The sequence below is a fragment of the Phascolarctos cinereus genome, unplaced genomic scaffold (genome assembly GCF_003287225.1).
Source record: "Phascolarctos cinereus isolate Bilbo 61053 unplaced genomic scaffold, phaCin_HiC Scaffold_4;HRSCAF=312, whole genome shotgun sequence".
In the NCBI taxonomy this organism is placed as follows: domain Eukaryota; kingdom Metazoa; phylum Chordata; class Mammalia; order Diprotodontia; family Phascolarctidae; genus Phascolarctos; species Phascolarctos cinereus.
Window position 1 is genome coordinate 669,918,632 of NW_027555847.1, and position 20,847 is coordinate 669,939,478.

Consider the following 20,847-nt stretch of genomic DNA (forward strand, 5'->3'; position numbering starts at 1 on the left):
ATATGTGGCTCTGGATAAGCTCATTACCTGAAATCTCATTATTATGGAGATTGATTCAGCTTTGATGTTCAACACTTCCTCAATACCCTCAGTTGTCTCTCTCCTCTGATTGAAGGGCTGGAGGGTGAAATAATTAACTCCTCTTAAGTCTTCTTTTTACACAAGGCTCCAAATTTTCCCACTAACTTCATTTCCTATTATCTGCTCTTGAACCTTCACATCATCGCCCTTCTACCCACCACTCTGGATACCCTCTGGCCACTCTATCTTAACCTCTCTCACTTTTCAGCTGTCTTCCCCAACTAGATTGTAAGCACCCTGAGGATAGAGACTGTCTTTCTTATTTCTATCTCTAGTGCTTAGCACAGTGCTCGGCACATAGTAGGTCCTTAATAAAGTTTATTGATTATTTTAAAATAATATTTTCTTTTTCCCCAATTACATAATTTTATTGATTATTTACTTCTTTGAATTGATGCAGAGTGAAGTGAGTAGAATCAGAACAATTTGTACAATAACAACAACATTATAAAGACAATTTTCAAAAATTTAAGAACTCTAATCAATGCAAGGAGCAATCACGATTTCAGAGGACCAGTGATAACAAATACTACTCACCTTCTGACGGAGGTGATGAACTAAATATGCAGAATAAGACACACTTCTACAGTATGACCAAGATAGAAATTTGTTTTGCTTGACTGTACGTATTTGTTATGAGAGTTTTTATTTTCTTTGTGGGGATGGTAGAGGGAAAAGAAAAGAAATGCCTGTTAATTGGAGAAAATACAATTTAATTTTAAAAAAAGAAGTGAGCGGGGATTGAGGAACTGGAAGTAACAAATGTAAATATCTGTTCTCAGAGCTTGGCATTGAAATGGAAGAAAACTATAGGGTGATAACTTGAGAAGGTAGCAGAATCCAGCAAAGGCTTTTCTTTAAGAGGAAGTCTGGACATGTCTGCAAGCAATAAGGAAGAAGTCAGTGGACAAAGAGAAATTGAAGATCAAAATGAGAAAGGGATTGATCAAAGAGAAAAACTAAATGGGAGGAGAGGGCAAATTAGTAGGATGAGGATAACAGATTGAGAAAGCAGAAAGTAGCCAAATGATTGGAGGATGAGGTAAGGTTAAAAACCAGATTTAGGTGGAGTAAAGCACTCTCCTTCAGTCACTCCACTTCCCCCTTCCAACTCTACCAATGACATGCCAAAGCTGAGGAGCTGTGGACACTCATGATTGACTGTTGAAGCCTCTGTATCCTTTGATGATGGCAGCAGGAAATGGAGCTGGATGCCTTGGACGTATGAAAGAGGATAGGTGAATGAACCCCAGACCTTCGTTCAGGCCTTTTGAAATTCTAGGGCCTGAGGCCAGGAAAAAGAAGAGCAATCAGAGAATCTCTATGTAGGAAGGGAACTTAGAGTCTGTCTAATCCAACCTGTAATTGTCCCTCATACAATATCCCCATCAAAAGGTCATCCAGCCTACGCTAGCAGACCTCTAGTGACATCAAGCTTACTGTCTCCCAAGATAGCAGGTCACTGAACTTTTGGACAGCTCTAATTGTTAGTAAATTTTTCCTCCCATTGAACAGAAGTAATTTCCTCCTAACTCTAACTACTAATTCTGTTATCCCAAACTGAACAAGACTTATCTGTCTTTCACATGGAAGCCCTTCAGTCATGAAGACAGCTATCACGCCCACATGCTTAAGTGCATTCTGAAGGGTTTAGTTATCCCTACCATCAGCTTCCAGGGCTCCTTTGTAATGCAGGTACAGACAGGGTCCTCTCCAGACTTAAGAGCTAAGTAAGAAAAAACTGTGAAAGGAAGAAGTAAAATTTAAGGGGAGTTGAGGGAGGGGGAGTGGGTGGAGCAACAAATCACTTCCTTTTAAGTGAAGGATGGAATTTACTAAAATAACCTCTCAGGCAAGGGCTTCCCAGAGAAGAGGAAGCTGCACATCCATGGAATCTGCCCAATACACTCAGTGGGAGACCTCTGAGGAATTTGAGATGGTTGATGCCAAGCGCAAATGGCGACCCTGGGAAGCTGGTGAGTAAAGGACTGGCTACCTGGCCCCTTGCTGAACAAACCCACCCTATCTTCGAGTTGGGTGTTTTGTTGGAGTCTCAGCTCTGGAAAGGTTGCTGGGGCAAAGGGGTAATCCTGAAGCCTAGATTCTGGCCCTCTACCCTGTCTTCTCTAGGACCTCTCCTCTCTTTTCTCTCTGTAATGTCCTTCCTCCATTTTATTCTCTTCTTGCTTTACCCAAGCCCTCTCCTATCTCCAGTAACTCTAACTCTCTTCTCTCTGATCTCACCTCCCCACCCCATTTTTCTTACCTCCCTCAATCTCCTCTATTTTTACTTGATCCCTCAATATTCTCTCCCAGCTCCATATCTCCATGCTTCTCATCTTTTGCCTTATTCCATATATCTTTTTCTCTCCAACTTCCCACCAGACTTTCCCTCCTTCCTTACAATCCACCAAACTGCTCATTTCCTCCAAACCTGGTCCAACCTATCTTCTCTTCCAAATGCGTATGATGGTGTGTAAAGGTCATGGGATTCTGAGTCAGAGGAACTAGGTTCACCTGTCAGTTACTATGTGGATGACAGTCTCTTCACCTCTCTGATTTATAAAATAAAGGGCAAGACCAAAAATTAAAGATTATCTCTAAAATCTCTTCCAGCTTTATATATATATACTCCTATAATCCTTTCCTCCTAAGTTTTTGAAGTCTCATTTCCAGGGCCCCAAATTCAAGGGTCCCCAAAAGACTATATAGGTATGCAATGAGTCTTACCCTGGTCTTTGTAAGGAGACCACCCATATATGTGGGAGGGGGTGGAAGGGGAAGTTTCCTCTCTTATTCTTTCTCTGACATCAGTGTCCTCTCTAGGGTGGTGGGCAAAGCAGCTTCCTGGGGGCCATCCTGCCCTTCCCCTTTACCTGCTGTTTTCTGTGACCTCTTTTCTGTGGATAATTCTTCTTAGTATGCTGTTGGCCAAGGGTAAGGAGAGAGGGAAGGACTGTTGAGATCCAGGAGTCCAGACCCTCTTTAGTAGCATGGCTACCAGGGTCCTGACTCCAGGAGCTCTGAGACAGGGAGGGTGATAGGGAGTAAATGAAAGCCTAAAGGAAGTTGGGATAGGGTACCAGAATTATGAGAACTGATGATGAAGGGAAGGAGATAAAAGGAGGGAGGGAGGGCAGGAGAAGAAGGAACGAAAAAGAGGAATTGGGGGGAGAGAGAGAGATTGAGAGAGAGAGAGAGAGAGAGAGAGAGAGAGAGAGGAGAGAGAGAGGGAGGGAGGGAGGAAGGAAGGGAGGGAGGGAGAGAGAGAGATAAATGTGTCCATTGTTTCTCCAAGTCATGGACTTATCAAAGGAAGTGAAGCACCTGGAGGGAATACAAGTCAATGGTGAGTGAATCCTCAGGGGGTTTTTTGGGTCAGGAAGCTATATGCTTGGGTTCTGCCCACAATCTTTCACTTGGGTCACAGTTGAAGATGGAGGGGGAGAGGGAAGGGGAATAGAATAGGGTGTGGGATAGTGATGAGATAGGGGTAATATTGAAAAGAGATGGAAGATGGAATGGGGTGGTGAGATGGGTAGTGGAATGGAGCTGATTTGGGGATTAGATGGGAAATAGGTTGGGGACTGAAATGGTGTTAAGATTAAGGATAGGAAGTAGGAATGGTAGGGAAGGCAGATAGCTAAACAGAGAAGGTGTAGTGATCTCCACAATCACTGCTTATCCAATGACTGCAAAAGAAATAAAAAAGCACTTAAGGCAGTGTATTGCAATGGAAAAAGCTCTGGCTCTAGAATCAGAGGAACTGCGTTCTAATCCTAAATGTGCTACTACTTATATGACCCTGGACAAACCAATCAATTTCCCTGGGCCCTATGTTCTTCATCTTTTTTTTTAAAAAGTGGGAGGAGGTTGGACTAAGTGGTCTCTATGGACCCTTCCATCTCTTTCTCTCTGATCTTATGACATGTGCTCTAGAAGCTAGTCATTCTTTGGCATAAGATAATTTAATCTGGTTTTGGCAAAGGGAGAGAGAACAGCACATATAGTTTATTATTCATTGTGCATACAAGGAACTGTGAGTATGTGGAAGGAAGAGTGTTGTGTCCCTTGAATCATGTTCAGGGTGTATGTGAGGGAGGGATTGCATCTGGATGCAAATCTTTGGCATTGATTATGATTGGGTCCCCCAGGGATTAGGATCTAGGGCAAAAATGAGACAGATATCAGACTGCTTGTGTTGCTGATCAGAGAGGATGCAGGTCTTTCATCCTGTGCCACTCCCAATGAAGTGATAGTAGCATTTTGGAGATTGTGATGCCTAAGCCCTTGTAAATACAGATATTTGGAGCAGTTCTGAACCTTCAGAAGAGCCAGCAGACCCAGAGACTGGATGTGTGTGTGTGTATGTGTGTGTGTGTGTGTGTGTGTGTATGTGTAAGATACAGACAGAGGCAGAGACAAAGTGGAGAAAAGGTGGAGGAGGAAGAGGAGGAGGAGGAGGAGGAAGAGGAAAAGGAAAGATAGGGATGAGATGATGGTTGATATTTGCTCACCCTCATCCTTTCCCATGTACTAATTCTGGAAGTTTTCAAGTGGAGACTAGATGTCACTTTGGGCTTTGTTATATAACGAATTTATGCTCCATTAGAGGTTGTGTCCTCTGAGGTCCCTTTTCAAAGGTGAAATAGGATGGGAAAAGAGTGAGGACAATATGAAGGATGGGATCAGGATGAGATGGGGGATAGACACATGGATAAACACCAATGTGGACACATGGAATATGGTTATGTGATGGGAAGATCTTCCTGGGCTCAAGCTCTGAACTGACCCCTTGATTCTCTGGTGGGGTTGACTCTACCTTCTCTCCATCCTCCTTCTCTGTGACCAGGGTCAATGAATTCAGGCAGGCTGGAAGTTCTTCAGGTATCCTTGAGCACCTTGGACAACAAGTACCAGACTCTAAAAACAAAGGGTAAGAGAAAACCAAGGCCACAGGGATGGGGATTCCTCAGCAGGTCCCTCTTTGAGAATTCCAAAGTGGGAGCTTCAATCATGGAGCAGCAGAAAGCTACTGAATTTGGAGTGACAAATCCTGAGTTCTAATTTCCACTCTGATACTTATTCCTTGTGTGGTCTTAGGCAAATTATTAAATTTCCCTGGGCCTCAGTTTCCTCATCTGGAAAATTAGCACTTTGGACTAGATGCCCTCTGAGGTCTCTTTCAACACTACATTCCAGTTCTATGATCTTATGATCCTGTGCTTTGTTTCATAGTTGAGCATCATGTGAGTGACTGTGGTCGAGATAGGGGTGGGGCTGGAGCTGCTTTAGGACAAATTGAGGCTGAAGTTAAAAAGACAAGAAAAGTGGACTTACCTACGAAGGGGGAGAGAGAAATCGGGGATAAGGAGTTGTTCAATTAGCACTGTCTAAAAGTGTAATGGCCTATTTTTAGGGTATAGTGAGTTTTCTGTTACTGGAGGTCTTCAAGTCTAGACAGCTACTTGTTGGGGTATTGTAGAGGGAATTCCTTTTATAGTTGCTCCTGTTTGGTCTAAAGGACCTCTGATGTCTTTTTCAACTCTGACAATCTTTATTTGTGGCTCCAAAAAAGGTGCTCACAAGAGGTGGGGATGGGGCATTTTTGTCTTTCTCCAGCTGAAACAATGGCTAAGGAATTGAGGAACCTGCAAGAGAGTCAAGCCAGCCTGAGTACCAACTGTATGTTCAGACCTCAAGACCTAATGTACACCCTCCAACCTTGTTACACCCGCAATTCCCTCTCCTCCCACTCTCTCATTCCCCACCTGGACCTAACCTTTCCCCATAGGTTGTCCCAGACTCCTACTCCTGTTGGCCTGACTCTTATCCTTCTTAATGGGCTCTTTCTGACCTTTTCCCTCACATTGATTTTAATCATTTCCTTTGGATAGATGTCAATCCCTCCCAGTGGACTAGCCCTGACCTTGATCCCTAGAAGGACTCTGACCCCTCTCCATGGAACAATCCTAAGCTACCTTCCTCAAATGACTATCTAATTCTGGTCTATCTCATTCTGGGTTCATAATCTTACCTCTGTCCCTCCACTTCCCATGTACTAGTATTAACCCCACATCCTGTGCTGATCACAATCCATGTGCATTTATAGTGTCCCAGGAACTAGCTGAGGCAAGAGAAGACCGAAAGAACATTCGGAGTGAGATGTTTCATGGACTGGAGGCTGTGAGGAATGGAAATGGTGAGATGGAACTGGGGAGTATGGCCTTAGGAAGTTAAGACAGGTCCTCTTATGGACTAGGGTGGCAGGAGACATGAGAGGTGATTGATGGACCCTTATCCCTTCCCATGTATTGATTCTGGAGGTTTTCAAATGGAGACTAGATGTCACTTTGGACTTTGATATATGAGGAAGTTATGCTCAGTTAGGGGTTATATCACATGTCCTCTGAGGTCCCTTTTCAAAGACTGAGTCTGAAAATCTTCAAGTGGTGACTGAATGACCATTTAGAGAATATATTTTAGACAGACTTCAGGTAATGATTGTACCAGGTGTCTTCTGGGGTCCCTCCCAGTTCCAGTGTACCAGACTGTTCATATCCCTTCGTTCGTGGAATGACACAATCTGCAAAGTACCTGTGGAGTGGGCTCTTCAGAAGACTGTAACTTGATGTACTCAACACATTGACACAGAATTTTGGAATTGGAAAGGACCTCTTTTTTTTTCAGAGTAAATTTTATTGATTTTTCTTTTTTTTATCACTAAAATTTTTCCTCTTTCTTTCCCTCTCCCCCTTCTCCATCTCAGAGAGCCATCCCACAAAACAAATAATATTTTTTAGAAAAGAAAAGAAAAATAAGAAGAGAAAAAAATCTGCAAAGCTGATTAATACATGAAAAAGTCTGAAAACATATGCAATATTCCATACCCATGGACCTCCCATCTCTCCAAAGGTGCAGGAGGAAGTGTCTTATCACCCCTCTTTTTTGGCCTTTTGTTTGTTCTTTGTGCTTTGGCAATTTATTTTCAATCGACTTATGATTGTTTTTCTTTTTATTTACATTGCTTTAGTCATTGTGAATATTATTTTCCTGACTGCTTGTTTCACCATGTGCTTTTTATAATTTTAAATTTATTAAATTATCAAACATTCATTTTTTTCTACTTCTTATGCCCCCACCCCTGTTCAATAAGGAAAAAAAAAGACATTCAAAACCACTGTATAACACAAGCATAGTGAAGGAAAGTGTATTCCCATATTGGTTACCAAAAAGGTGTTTCTTATTCTGCATATTAGTCCATTATTTCTCTGTCATGAGACAAGGTAGTATTCTTTATCAATGATAAAGAGTCATGATTCTGAAATCATGGTTTATCATTTAGTTGATCAGAGTTCTGAAGTCTTTCTAAACTTTTTATAACATTGATGTTATAGTATAAATTGTTTCTCTGGTTCTGCTCACTTCACTATGCATCAGTTCGTATGAATTTTCCCATGTCTTTCTGAAATCATCTTTTTTCTTAATTTCTCATTCAAAGTGCATCAAGTAAAATCTACAGATGAACAGAAGTCTCCGAAATATTATCAATTAAGTGGCCATTAACCTCCATTAAAGACGTCTTGATAGGGAACTCATTATTTCTTAATGCTTTAGGATAGTTCTCATTGTTATCAAATTTTCACTGATATGGAACCTAAATCTGTTTCTTTTCAACTTCTCTCTCCTCATTGTTCTTAGTTTTGCCTTCTGGGAATGAGCAGAATAAGTTAAATCCCTTTTCCTTATGATACTTTAAAAAAAAATTTGAAGGCAGCCATCTTGTGTCCCCTAAGTCTTCTGCAGACTAAATATTGCCACACGTCACTTTGACTTGTCTTACAACTAATTTAGGGTCAGACTCCCTTAATGGCAGAATAATGTATAATCCATGAGAGGTGAAGTGAATGGTGACCTTTGTCCTGGACCCCAGAAACTTTGGGGTTAGCCATAGGGTCATAAATGTTGAGTTAGAAGCAGCCTTTGACGTCATCCAGTCTTATTTTACAGGTAAGGAAATTGGAGCCCAAAAAAGTCATATGACTTGCTCAAGTAGTAACTGGCACAGCCAGGATTCAAAACCAGGTCCCCTGGCTCCAAATCCATTGTTCTTTTTATTGCTCTACATAGTCTTTCTGTACTCTGCTCACCAGATTGACCTAACCCATTCCCTATGGAATGACAGTGGAAGTTCCCCAAAAAGAAGTTTGAAAGCCATTTTTCAGACCACATCTGGAATATTGTGTCTAGTTGTGAATGCCATATTAAAAGAAGGACATTGACAAAGTGAAGAACTTCCACAAAAGATGATTAGCAATCAAGCTATACAATTGGTTAAAAGAACTGATCATGTTTGGTCTGGAATAGAGAAGATTTGAAAGAAGGGTGAGCATGAAAGCTGCCAAGGATTTGAAGAACAGTCATATGGAAGAGGGGTTCAAATTGCTCTGCTTGGCCCCAAGGACAGAAGTAGAAATATTAGGTGAAAGTAACAGTAAAGTAGATTTTGACACAATGTAAGTGTAACACCATTAGATGATTCTGTGGAGTACAGAGCTGGTCAGCTAGTACTTGATTATTTCTGCTCCCTCTCTCTTCTGGGTAGAGGTGGGGTTGAATACTCCTTAGGCCTTGTCTACCTTTTCCCTGATAGGATAGTTTAGGGCAGAAGTTTTAAACACATATTGCAAGGGACAAAATACTCCAAGTATCAACCAAACCAGACTAAAATATAATTGGGAAATATTAAACAAAATACATAAAAAAACAATAGAACATAGTGGAAACACAATTTAAGTCAATATGTGACCCACAGGGATCTTAAGTGGTTTAGGGGCCCCCATTTCTATCTGAGTTTGACACCACTATTTTAGAATGTGATCTTTGGCTAGCATCTCCTCCGCGGTAGAAGGAGATTTAATTTCTTTCTGGAGATTTAATTATCTATAGCATATTGTAACAATTAGCTTACTTTTCATCCTAGAGTCAATACAATGGCCTTCAGGCCTGAGCAGTCCTTTTCTTTGCAGTAATATAGCATTTACATCAGATAAAAAGTTGTAGTACAATCACAATTGCTTAAAGCTCCCAGCTAGGAAAATTCTAACCCATTGGTCTGGCTCTCTGTCCTAATTTAAAATTTTGTGTGTCTCCAACTAATTTCTGACCTTTCTGTATTTAAGGCAAGAACAGGATAACATTTAAGTAAAAAAAGCAGATAGAGTATATTACAATGTCTGATACTGGACAAGAACAGAGAAGAGAAATTAGGGAAAGACCTTTCCTAGAACTTCCCTCAGTTCTTGACAAGGTGGTTACAATTAATAACTGCAGTACAAGTGATGTGTTCTGAGGGGCTTTCTGTGGTCCAATATCTCACCTCAATCTCTCCCTTCTCTGCTGCATTTCTCCCTTTTTTCCATTTCTCATTTCCAACCCCACCACTTTTCTGGCTCAAAGATCAGGAGTTCAAATAATTCCCAAGGCTACAAGGGAATGCTTGTACCTATGAACATAAAAATCCCAGGATGCCTGTTACTTCTCAAACCCCTATTATGTTCAGAAAAATTTTCCTAACAATTAAAGCAACAAGCAGAACTGTAGTTTAATGGAAAGAACACTGACCTGGAATCCAGAGAGACCTGATTTTGAATCTCAATTCTCTGTTTACCAGCTCTGTGACTATAGGCAAGTCATTCAAGCTATCTGAGCTTGTTTCCTCATCTAAAAAATGGGCATGCTAATTCTGCTTACATACTTATTCATGAGATCTTTAGGAGGGAAACACTTTTTAAGCAAAATATGCATGTCAACTATAGCTATTAGAGCTATCCACCAAAGGAAAAGGCTGCTTTGGGAATTAAAGAACTTCTATCTCCAGACACTGGGTATTTTCAGGGACTGTTCCCCCTGCCTGAATATTCTCCTTCCTCCTCTCTGCCTCCTTCTGTCTTCCCTAGCTTTCTTCAAGTCCTAGCTAAAACCCCACGGTCTACATGAAGCCTTTCTTGGTACTCCTTAATGCCAGTGTCTACTGGTTATCTCTGATTCGTCCTGTATACTTTGTGCTTGTACATAAGTGTTCACTATTGTCTCCCCATTAGACTGTGAGCTCCTTTAGAGGAAGGACTAGCTTTTGCCTCTCTTTATATTTCCAGTGCTCAGTACTGTGTGTGGCACACAGCAGGCATTTAATAAATGCCCATTGACTGACTCATCACTAGAAGTCTTCAAACAATGATTTCTTCTTAGGGATGCCATAAAAGGGAATCCTGCACCACTTTAGAAACTGGATGAAATGGTCTTTGAGGTTCCTCGTTAGCCTGAAAGTTGAAGGATTTTATTATCCTATCATCCTATAACCCAGATCCCCCTGCCCTCAATTCAGCAACCCATCCCAGCCTTGGCTTTTGTTGCTCTGTTTCTAATCCTGTTAGAATGTGGTTCATCAAGGGCAAGTGAGCTGTGTTTTGCCATTCTTTGTATCCCCACCCCTTAGCACAGTTCCTGGCATATAGTAAGTATTTAATAAATGTTTATTGCCTACTGACATAGTAGTTATTTAATGAATGCTTACTGACTGGCCGACTGATCCCTTGTTCACAAGTGAAGTGAGAGTAAGAGACTGGGAGGCTGTCTCCTTCTATGAAGAGCTCAAAACTGATGTCAATTTTCCCTCCTTCCCCTCTCCCCTCACCAGGATTCCTGCCAACCCTGCCCTAGTACCTGGAGAAACTTCCAAGGTTCCTGTTACTTCTTCTCTGAGGACAAGCTCACTTGGTCCCAAGCTAGGGATGACTGTGTCCAGAAGCAAGCTCACCTGGTGATTATCAATAACCAAGATGAGCAGGTAAGGTCAAAGAAGGGAGGGGCTTGGCTTCCTGTTCACTGGATATACTCATCACTCACTCCCTGAGGCCACTGTCCTCAACCACTCCAACCATCCAAAACTGTTCCAAGCCCTTCCTTTCCTTAATGTTCCACCTCAATTCAATTCTGCAAATATTGATTAAGCACTAATTACTTTGAAGGGACTTTGTTATTGAGGCAAAATAGAAGCCAAAGTAGACACCAAATAGGTGGTATAGTACAAAGCACGTTGTGGGTCTTAGAGCAAAAAGATATGAGTTTGAATCTTTGCTCTGCAACATACTAGCTGTATAACTCTAGCAAATGACTTAACTTATCTCAACCTCAGTTTCTCAATTTGCAAATTGGGTGCACTGCCTTTTTCCTAGAGTTATTGTGAAGAAAGTGCTTTGTAAACTTTAAATGCTAGAGAAATGGGCTTTGTAATTATAATTGTCAGCAGAGAATGCTAAAAAAAATTTTTTTCTAAACTATTCAATCCCGGCCTTTAAGGAGCACACATTGAAATATACAGGGATCCTGACATATACAAATAGCTCTTTATAAGGGAGAGTTCAATCACTTCAGAGGGGAACCCCAGGCAAAATGACATGAGAAGATGATAAAAGGGTGCTCACTTTCTGCTGGGAAGGAAGGTTTCAGGGGCTCCAGGAAGATTTCTTGAATTAGGTAACTTGGGAAATGGGCCTGAAGGAAGGAAAGGAGTTTAACAAGTGAATAGGAGGAGGGTCCATGTAAGTGCACAATGGTAGAGGAGGGCAAAATAAAATGGAGGACTACTAATTGTTTGGTTTGGTTGGAGCACCAAAGGGAAATAATGTGAAATAAGACTGGAAAGATAGGTTAGAGCCAGATTGTCAAGGGCCTTGCATGGCCAGGCTAAGGACTTTGCATTTTATCTTAGAAGTAATAGGTTTTTCAACAGGTGAGAAGCAAGGTCACACATGTAACAAGAGGAAAATTCATCTTTTAAAAATTTAACTTTTTGTGATTCTGAAATTGATAAAACACCAACAAACATGAACATTTCCATATAGAAAGAATAGAAAAAGAGGATCATATATGAAATTACAAAGTTTCATCACATACACCTAACTATATTAAGTAAATATTGATTGTGCATGGTAGTTCCAAAGCTGTTCTACTTGTTGGTGCTTCCCTGAACCTCCTTTTGTCCTCCTCTGTACATTTTAAAAATTCTTTATTAACATTCTTCATTTGCTTTCTTCCCTTTTTTCTATCTTTCCTTCTTTCTTTCCTTTCTTTCTTTTTGTATCGCTATCTCCATCCTCCTCTTATTTCAACTCTTTGATTATTGTCCCCCTGCATTCTGGGGGAAGGAGGATACACAAATCCTCTCTTGTAACAAGTTAGCATACTCAGGCAATACAAGTCCATACATTGGCTATGTCCAAAATATATAACTCACTCTGCACCTCTAGTCCCTCACCTCTCTTTTAGGAAGCTGGTAACATGCTTCATTATAGGCCCTGTGGAGATATGGTTGGTCATTATATTGATCAGAGTTCTTAAGTCTTTCAAAGTTGTTTTTTTCTTTATAATGTTGGAGTCATTGTTTACATTGTTGTCCTGGTTCTGCTCACTTCAATCTGCATCAATTCATTCAGTTTTTCCCAAGTCTCACTGAATCTATCTCTTTCATCATTTCTTATAGCTCAGTAATGGTCCAGTACACTCATGTTATTTATTCAACCATTTTCCAATTGGTGGGCACCTTCTTAGTTTCTGGTTCTTTGCTACACAAGCAACAGCAATAACAGAAGTGCCACTATGGTTGTTTTTGTACAACTGCATACTTTTCCTCTTTTTTTCTCTCTTTATGATGTTTACTAAGTATCCTAAAGTAGTGGAATCACTCAGTAAAAGGACATACACCATTTAGTATATCAAATTGCTTTCCAAAATATGTCAATTCACAGCTCCACCAACAATGCATTAGTGTGTCTTCCCTACCATATTGCCTCCAACAATTGTCATTTTCCTTTTTTTGTCACCTTTATCAATCAAACGGGTGTGTGGTAGGGCCATAGGGTCTTAAATTGTATTTCTCTCATTGTTGGTGACTCAGAACATTTCTTCTTTTGAGAACTTCCTATTCACATCCCTTGATCATTTGTCTGCTGGGGAAAAATTCTTGTTCTCATACATTGGAATTAGTTCCCTAAGCATCTTGAATATAATTCTTAATAAATGCTATGGATGGATTGACATCAGATTTTTTTTTTAGAGAAATTTGCTACATAGTTCCTCCCTAGTTAACTGTTTTTCTTCTCATTTTGGTTTCATTAATATTATTTATGCAAAAGGTTTTCAATTTCATGGATCAAAACTGTCCATTTTTTCCCTTTGATTCTTTCTATCTTTTGTTTGGACAACAGCTCTTCTCTTATCCATAGTTGTGAAATATATTACTTCCCTTTTCCTTCAATTTGTTTATGATATTACCTATTTATAGTGGCATATGGTATGACATGTTGGTCTGAACTTCATTTCGTTTACAGATTGCTTTCAAGTTTTTGCACAGTTTTTGTTGACTAGAGAGGCCTTACCCTAATAGTTGGAATCTTTAGCTTTATTGAATACTATGCTATTATGTTCATTTGCTATTGGATCCTATGATTCTTATCTGCCTGACTGATCAACTTTTCTATTTTTTTAACCTGTACTAAATAGTGTTGATAATTACTATTTTCTACTCTACTTTGAGACCTGTTACTGTTGGGTCTCCCTCCGTCTCACTTTTTTCATTATTTTCCTTAGATTCTTGAACTTTTATTCTTCCAAATGGATTATTATTCATTGTTATTTTTCTAGTTCTATAAAGTCACCCTTCAGCAGTTTGATTGGTATGACACTGAGTAAGCAAATTAATTTAGGTAAACTTGTCCTTTTTATATATATTAGCATGACTCAGCTTTGAGCAATTGATCTGTCTCTAGTTTCTGAGGGCTGTCTATATGTAAGGAGTGTTTTATACTTGTATTCATATAATTCCTACTTGTGTGTCTTACTATGTAGACTCTCAGATATTTCATAGAATCTGTAGAGATTTTTAATGGAATTTCTTTTCTATCTCTTCCACTTAAATTTTGTTGGCAACAAACAGTAAGACTTAGGATTTGTGTAGGTTTATTTAATATTCTAATACTTTGTTGAAGTAATTAATTGTTTCAATTAATTTGGTGATTCCTTAAGAATCTTCTAGGTAAACTATTATATTACATGAAAAAAAGTGATCATTTTTTGTTTCCTAAGATTTCCTTGGCAGATATTTGAATAATTCATTGGAAAAGGGAGAAACTAGAAGCTAGAATTTATGTGACCACACCCCACACCCCCCGCAAGGGTACTGGAAAAGCTTGTGGGGGAGTGGTGGAATATAATATACCTGGTCCTCAGGGAAGTGGAGTGGATCAAGGTAGTCAGTGTTATATTTAGATTTAAGGGGTAGGAAAAGGTAGAGAAACTATTGGATAAGATAGTGATCCGTTCTCTGACTACCACAGTTCACAAGGACCTATCCGTCTTCTTGCAATTAGTCTCTCTTATTTACATATAGCTCTCTTGTCAAAGGCTTCCTCCTCACACAAAGGACCTAAGTACATTTTGGGGACTTCTCATCTCCCTCTCTTACTTATTGATCCCAGCTAAGTGGAATTTGGGAATGCCAGTGTCTGACACCAGCCCCAACCCCACAAAGGCAGCCATCAGCTCCCTTCACGAATACTCAGTGACACAAAGTTCAAAATATGAATCATTTTTACTTCTAAATTAATGGATATAGAAAAGAACCATATCTAAGACCCTAGGGACAAGAACCTCACAGTGGCAAGCCCTAAGCAAGAGATCTACCTAATCTCTGAGACTTACAGTCCTGGCCTGGAACAGCTATAGCAAGCTAGGGAAGAAAGGTTTGCCCCTCCCTCTCAGTGCTTTCCTCCACAGCCCAATGGCTTTTTCCCTAACAGCTTTAGCCAAGCATAGCTGAAGGATGTTCATCAACACTTTCCCTCTCTTGTAGCTATGATGTCATGGCAGCTCCTCAAAGGTCCTCATCATTGGTCTCTGTACCTCTGCCTCCTAAAGATCACATTTTTGATCACTGGTCTATATGGAGTCTCTGCATCAGCTGCATGTTTACAATTCATAAGAATACCCCTCAGCCAGGGCACCTTTGTTCCTTTCTGTTTGTTTTTGGTTTGTCCTTGTTGTTGTTGTTTTTAAAGAACTTGAATATCCATTTCCCATAGGCTCTCACAGAAATCCCTAAGGGGGCTATGAGAATGCTGCCTTCTGGTATTACTCAAATATGTCTCTATTTTCAGTTTCATGGTGGCTTTTGATGAGTCACCTGCCACTTACCTCCTCTCTTCCAAATGCCTGAACAATGTCCTGCTCCTCTCTATTCTCCATCCCCACCAAGTGAATGATAGAAATCAAAGACAAACCCTTGTGAGTGCTCGCTTTTTCTTTCTTTCTTTCTTTCTTTCTTTCTTTCTTTCTTTCTTTCTTTCTTTCTTTCTTTCTTTCTTTCTTTCTTTCTTTCTTCCTCCTTTCTTCCTTCTCTTCCTTCCTTCCTTCTTTCTATGCTTCTGTGCCTCTCTATGTGTGCCCCTTCTCCCCTCTTTCTATGCTTCTGTGCCTCTCTATGTGTGCCCCTTCTCCCCCTCCCTCTTTTTCTTTCCCTCTCTTTCTCCTTCCTTCCTCCCCCTCTCTTTCCATCCTCTCCCTCCCTTTCTCTTTCTACCTCTCTTTCTCTCCCTTCCTCTCTTCCTTTCTCCCTGTCCCTCCTTGTCTCTGTCTCTCTCTTTCCCTCTCTCTCCCCTTCCTTTCGTTCTCTCTCCACACAAACACTCACTCTATGGCTCTTTCATCTTTCCATCTTCCATATTTCTTTAAGCCAACTGGGTCAGGTTATTCAACTATATTAATAGAGATGGAGAGACTTTATTGTCCCTGGTACACTTATAATAATGTAACATGCACTAACAAATTTTAATTAGCCTTCATATTTCTTTTTTTAAAAATTCATTTATTTTTAGTTTTCAACATTCACTTCCATAAAATTTTGAGTTCCAAATTTTCTCCCCCTCCCTTCACTGCCCCCATCCCAAGATGGCATGCAATGTGATATAGGCTCTACATATACAGCCCTCATATTTCTTTAAAAGCTGTTGGCTGAAAAAATCTTTTCATTCACTCTCATCTGACTCTTATTTGTGAGCATACTGTGCACAATATCACTATCATATAGAAGAAGGAACTGAGGCCCAGGGAGGATTAAGAGCCCTACATGTCTCACACAACTTCCTGAATGATTAGATTTGGACTGAAACTTAGGTGATTGATTCTTTCAAGAATACAGGGTTCCATCTCTCATCTGCTGCCTTATGTTAATAGTTCTGTCTTCTGTGAGGCCTTCCTCACCATTTACAGATCCTTAATATCAAAAACAGCTTTTCCTCTTGTCTCCATGCATTGTGCCAGGCTAGGCATTAGATGCTAGTTGCCATTAGTTTAACATCAACTGAATGAATCTCATCTTTCTCTTCCTATCCAGAACTTCCTGACCCCTACTGAGATTCTTGGATACTGGATTGGCCTCAGAAAGGTCCAAGAAAGGGTACATAAATGGATTGATGACACAGAGCTTGGCTACACGTGAGTCTCAATCGAAGATAGAGGCATGTGAGCCCCTGACCCATCCTTAAAAGGGTTTGGCTAGGAATGGGGCCTCAGGTCTGTAAGGACTCCCCAGTTCACTCATTCATTCAATTGATATTTACTGAGCCCTCACTAGATGTGGGACCCTACACTGGGTGCAGAAAAGGATATGGAGATGAGTAAGGCATGGTTCATGTTTTCAGGGAAAAGTCTAGTTTACATAATGTGTGCATATGTATATATGTAAGTATGTATGCATATATATGAAGTTAGATACCATTTCAATACAATGCAAATGTTCAGTGGTAATAAGATGAAAGCTAACAGGATCTCCCATTGTATTGGGAGACACAGAGTACAGTTTCAGAAGATGTATTCTGCCATGATCAGACTACATCTGGACTATTGTGGTTGGTTTTGAGCATGGTCTTTTGAAAGAAAGCTCAGAACCTGGAGTCCCTCCAGAGAGATGCCTTGAGACCTTATAGAAGGATTAGTTGAAGGAACTAGAGACGTCTCCAAACAGAAGAAGACTCAGGCAGGCCAGGACACGAGAGCTGTCTCCAAGCTGTATGATGCACTGTCCTGTGGAAGAGGGATAAAGCTTGTTCTGATTGACTTCAGAGGACATAATTAAGACCAATGGAAAAAAATTTTGTAAGGAGAAATGTGCACTTGTTGCAATGTGAAAAAAATTAAACAAAACAACAGCAACTTTCTAACAATTTGAGATGTCCCAAAGTAAAATGAGCTGCTTTGGGAAGTAGTGATTTTTAAGTCCTCACCAAAAGACTTGAAAGAAAAAAAAATTAGTTGGACATGTTATTGAGGGGATTCCTATTCTAGTGTAGCTGGACTAGATGCCCTCTGAAGTTCCTTCCAACTTATGAGTAAATAATTATTAATTGCCCCATAAAAGGTATAAATAACAAGTACAATTGAAGCCTAAGAGGGGGAGATGACTAAGGGCTGGAATGGCTAAAGAAGACTTACTAGAAGAGGCAGCCTTTCTCCCTGGAATTCCTAAGCAGCTTAGAGATAAGAACCTCGATCTGCTGGGCCAGCCTAGAGTTGAGTTGAGTCTAGATGCATCTAGATCCACCAATGAAGTTGACGTCTAGAATTACATTTTGAGTGATGGCAATCTAACTTGGAGCCATTGCCTTAGGACTGACTATGGCCTCTGTGTGTATGTGTGTGTGTGTGTGTGTGTGTGTGTGTGTGTGTGTGTGTGTGTGTGTGTGTGTGTGCTTATATCCCCACAGCAACTGGAACCTTGGGGAACCCAATGACAGCCAAGGGCAGGAAAACTGTGTCATGATGTTGCATCATGGCAAATGGAATGACTGTGCATGTGAGGTATCTTCTGACAACTGGATCTGCGAGAAGAGGCAGATCTGCTGAGCTTCAACAGTGGAAGAGGCCGGGAGGTGGCTCACTGGCTGAGCTCCCTCTGTCCACAATCCAGTTTTCATGGAACATCTGGTGCCCAGGTATGGGCCCTGAATACAGTAGGCCCTTGTACTATCTGGACCATGGATCCCTACAACTTAAGCAGGGTTATGGGGTTAATAAGTTTATATGGGAGACCAATAAAGTATTTTTGTTCTTCGTCAGAAGATTTGCCCCTACTATACTGAGTGACCCTTACATTCTGCCGAGCTGGAGGAATGTCTGCAGAAGAGAAAACATCTCCTTCTGGTGGCTGATTCCTTTTTCTTTTCCTAAGCAAGCCCAGCTGGACCTCTTACTGGCTCAGGGTTTTCCAATGTTGGCCCAGCCCCAAGGAAACTCAGAAGCAGCCCCCCAATTCCTACCTTCACTGTAGTCCTCCCCTTTATTCCCTCAGGTCAAGCTATTAATTTAGCAGTGGAGAGATACAATCAATCAACAAGTCAACAAGCATTCATTAAGTCCCTACTATGTGCCAAACATTGTGTTAGGTCTTGGGGATACAAAGACAAAAATTAAAGCAATTTTTGCTCTCAAGGAGCTTACATTCACTGAGAATAGTGTGGGCAACACATACATAGAGAAGTATAGGGGCAGCTAAGTGGCGCAGTGGATAGAGCACCAGCCCTGGATTCAGGAGGACCTGAGTTCAAATGCGGCCTCAGACACATAATAACACTTACTAGCTGTGTGACCCTGGGCAAGTCACTTAACCCCATTGCCTAACCAAAAAAAAAAATGAGAAGTATAGACAGAAAAAATACAAAGTAGCCAGGAATCATAATGCCCTGATCAAGAGCTAGAAGGGACCTCAGAACTCATTGAGACCAACTCCCTCATTTTCCAATGGGAAAACTGAGGCCCAGAGAAGTTAAGGGACTTGTGCAAAGTCACAAAGTAAGCATCGAAGGCCCCATTTGAAAATAGGTCCTCTGACTCCAGAGTCATCTCTCTCTTTTTTTTATATTGGAGGGGAAAGAAGAGGAACAAGAAAAATTTCATGTAAGAGATGGTACTTGTGATGACTTTTGAAGGAAGTGAAGTGTTTTGTGAGCCAGAGGTGAGAAATGAGTGAATTCCCAACATGTGTGTAATAGAATGGCCAGTGTAATAGAAACAGGAGGTGTGGGGCCATATGTAAGGAACAAAGAGAGGAACAGTTTGGCTGGACTGCAGAATGAATGAAGAGGAGGACATATGAGACCTGAAAGATTGATTGAAATCTGTTTGTGAAGGACTTTAGAGGCCAAATAGAGAAACTAATATTTTGTTCTAGAAGCAAAAGGGAGGAGGTGGTATTTGAGGAGGGAAGAGACATAGTCATATGTGTATTTGTAAAGTCACTGTAGCAACTGTGTGGAGGATGGAAGATCAGTTAGAGGGCCATTTCAATAGTCTAAATGAGCAGTTAAGATCCTGAACATAGGTGGTGGTTGAGCAAATAGAGAGAAGGACTCATTTCAAAAGATGATACAGAGAGAGTGATGGGAAGATTAAGCAACTGATTGGATATGTGGGATGAGGGAGAATAAGAAATCAAAAATCCTAGTGAGTGTATGAACCCTGGAGGCTGGAATAATGGCATTGTCTTTGACAGAAACAAGGACATTTAGGAGAGAGGTGGGTTGAAAGGAAAAATTATGAGTTCTGCTTTTGACATGTTGAGTTTGACATGTTTATATCCAGCTGGTCACAAATTCATAGAACATCAGAGCTGGGAGAGACCTTAGAACACAGAATGTCAGATTTCAGAACTCTGCTCAATGAAATAACCAATCATCACATCAGAAGACAGATGATGAAGAGGTGGGGAATGTCTTGACAGAAAGGTGATAGACTAGAGGTAACTAATGAGACATACATTTTCAGACACGGCCAATGGGTAGTTTTATTTTGTTAAACTACATTTGTTATAAAGGATGGCTTCATTGGAGGAAGAAGCTAAGGTAGTAAAAAAGATGCAGAAAAAGAAGGAAAAGGAAAAAACTGATGTAAGTAATGATCCATTGACAGAGTTCAGGACTCACTTGAACCAGATTCAATCATAAAAACTTCACAGCAATCACTCTTTGGTTAATGCTTCTTCCCCAAGGTTTCCCTTGGGAGCATCAAAATTTACTTTAAGTCTCCACACACAAAAAGAAAAGGACTCTCTGCCCCCATTCAAGTACTCAAGCTAGCAGTGCATCAAATGTAGGACAGGATTTTGTCTTTGCAAAAAAGGACTCAAATCCAATCCTATAAACAGTGAAGACACTTCCTCTTTACTTTCCACTGGGTACTCACCTTCCCCAGAGACCCTTTGATACTTCTGAATCAACTCTTTTTCCTGAGTCTCATTTCTCTCATATGTAAAATGGCTGCATAGTGGGAAGGAGTTCATAATAGATGGGGGGTGTGGAGGTTTACTCATTACCATCACATGATATCATAATTGGAAGGATCCTCAAAGATCATAGAGCATAGGAATTAGAACTAGAAGAGAAAGCTGAGCACATTTAGTCAATCTCCTCTATTTTTTTAACAAATGAGAAGGATGAAGGTTAGAGGGTAAGTGACTTACCCACCCAAGATTACACAAGTAAATAGGCCCTACAATTCCAAATCTAATGTTCTTGTTTTTCTACCATGGCTATGTCCAGTCCAACCAGTGTTTCCACAGAATCTAATGTGTGTTAATATGTTCCTAGCTCAGTAACTAGGTAGCACAGCGGATAGAGTGCTGGGCCTGGAGTCAGGAAGGCTCATCTCCTTGAGTTC

General features: G+C 40.6%; 1 protein-coding gene and 1 long non-coding RNA gene across 2 annotated transcripts; one reads left to right on the plus strand and one right to left on the minus strand.

The window, feature by feature from the left end:
* Nucleotides 1-533: 533 nt before the first annotated feature.
* On the minus strand, nucleotides 534-1,822 carry LOC144457093 (uncharacterized). Its single transcript, XR_013486427.1, has 2 exons — nucleotides 1,746-1,822; nucleotides 534-1,366 (listed from the first exon to the last, which is right to left on the minus strand). It is a non-coding gene; the product is annotated as an uncharacterized LOC144457093 (long non-coding RNA).
* LOC110196243 (C-type lectin domain family 4 member G-like) lies at nucleotides 1,612-18,254 on the plus strand. Its single transcript, XM_020969417.2, has 11 exons — nucleotides 1,612-1,776; nucleotides 1,934-2,057; nucleotides 2,908-3,018; nucleotides 3,380-3,430; nucleotides 4,934-5,017; nucleotides 5,704-5,766; nucleotides 6,194-6,283; nucleotides 6,472-6,473; nucleotides 10,781-10,930; nucleotides 16,532-16,632; nucleotides 17,901-18,254. Exons 1-11 carry the CDS (start codon nucleotides 1,708-1,710, stop codon nucleotides 18,037-18,039), a joined length of 984 nt encoding a protein of 327 aa, XP_020825076.1. The 5' UTR covers nucleotides 1,612-1,707; the 3' UTR covers nucleotides 18,040-18,254.
* The last annotated feature ends 2,593 nt before the right edge of the window (nucleotides 18,255-20,847 follow it).

Coding starts and splice junctions, on each gene's coding strand:
- LOC110196243 (XM_020969417.2), top strand. CDS start 1,708: ATGCTTAAGTGCATTCTGAAGGGTTTAGTTATCCCTACCATCAGCTTC. Junction 5,767..6,193: donor AGCCAGCCTGAGTACCAACT/GTATGTTCAGAC, acceptor GTGCATTTATAG/TGTCCCAGGAACTAGCTGAG. Junction 10,931..16,531: donor TCAATAACCAAGATGAGCAG/GTAAGGTCAAAG, acceptor CTTCCTATCCAG/AACTTCCTGACCCCTACTGA.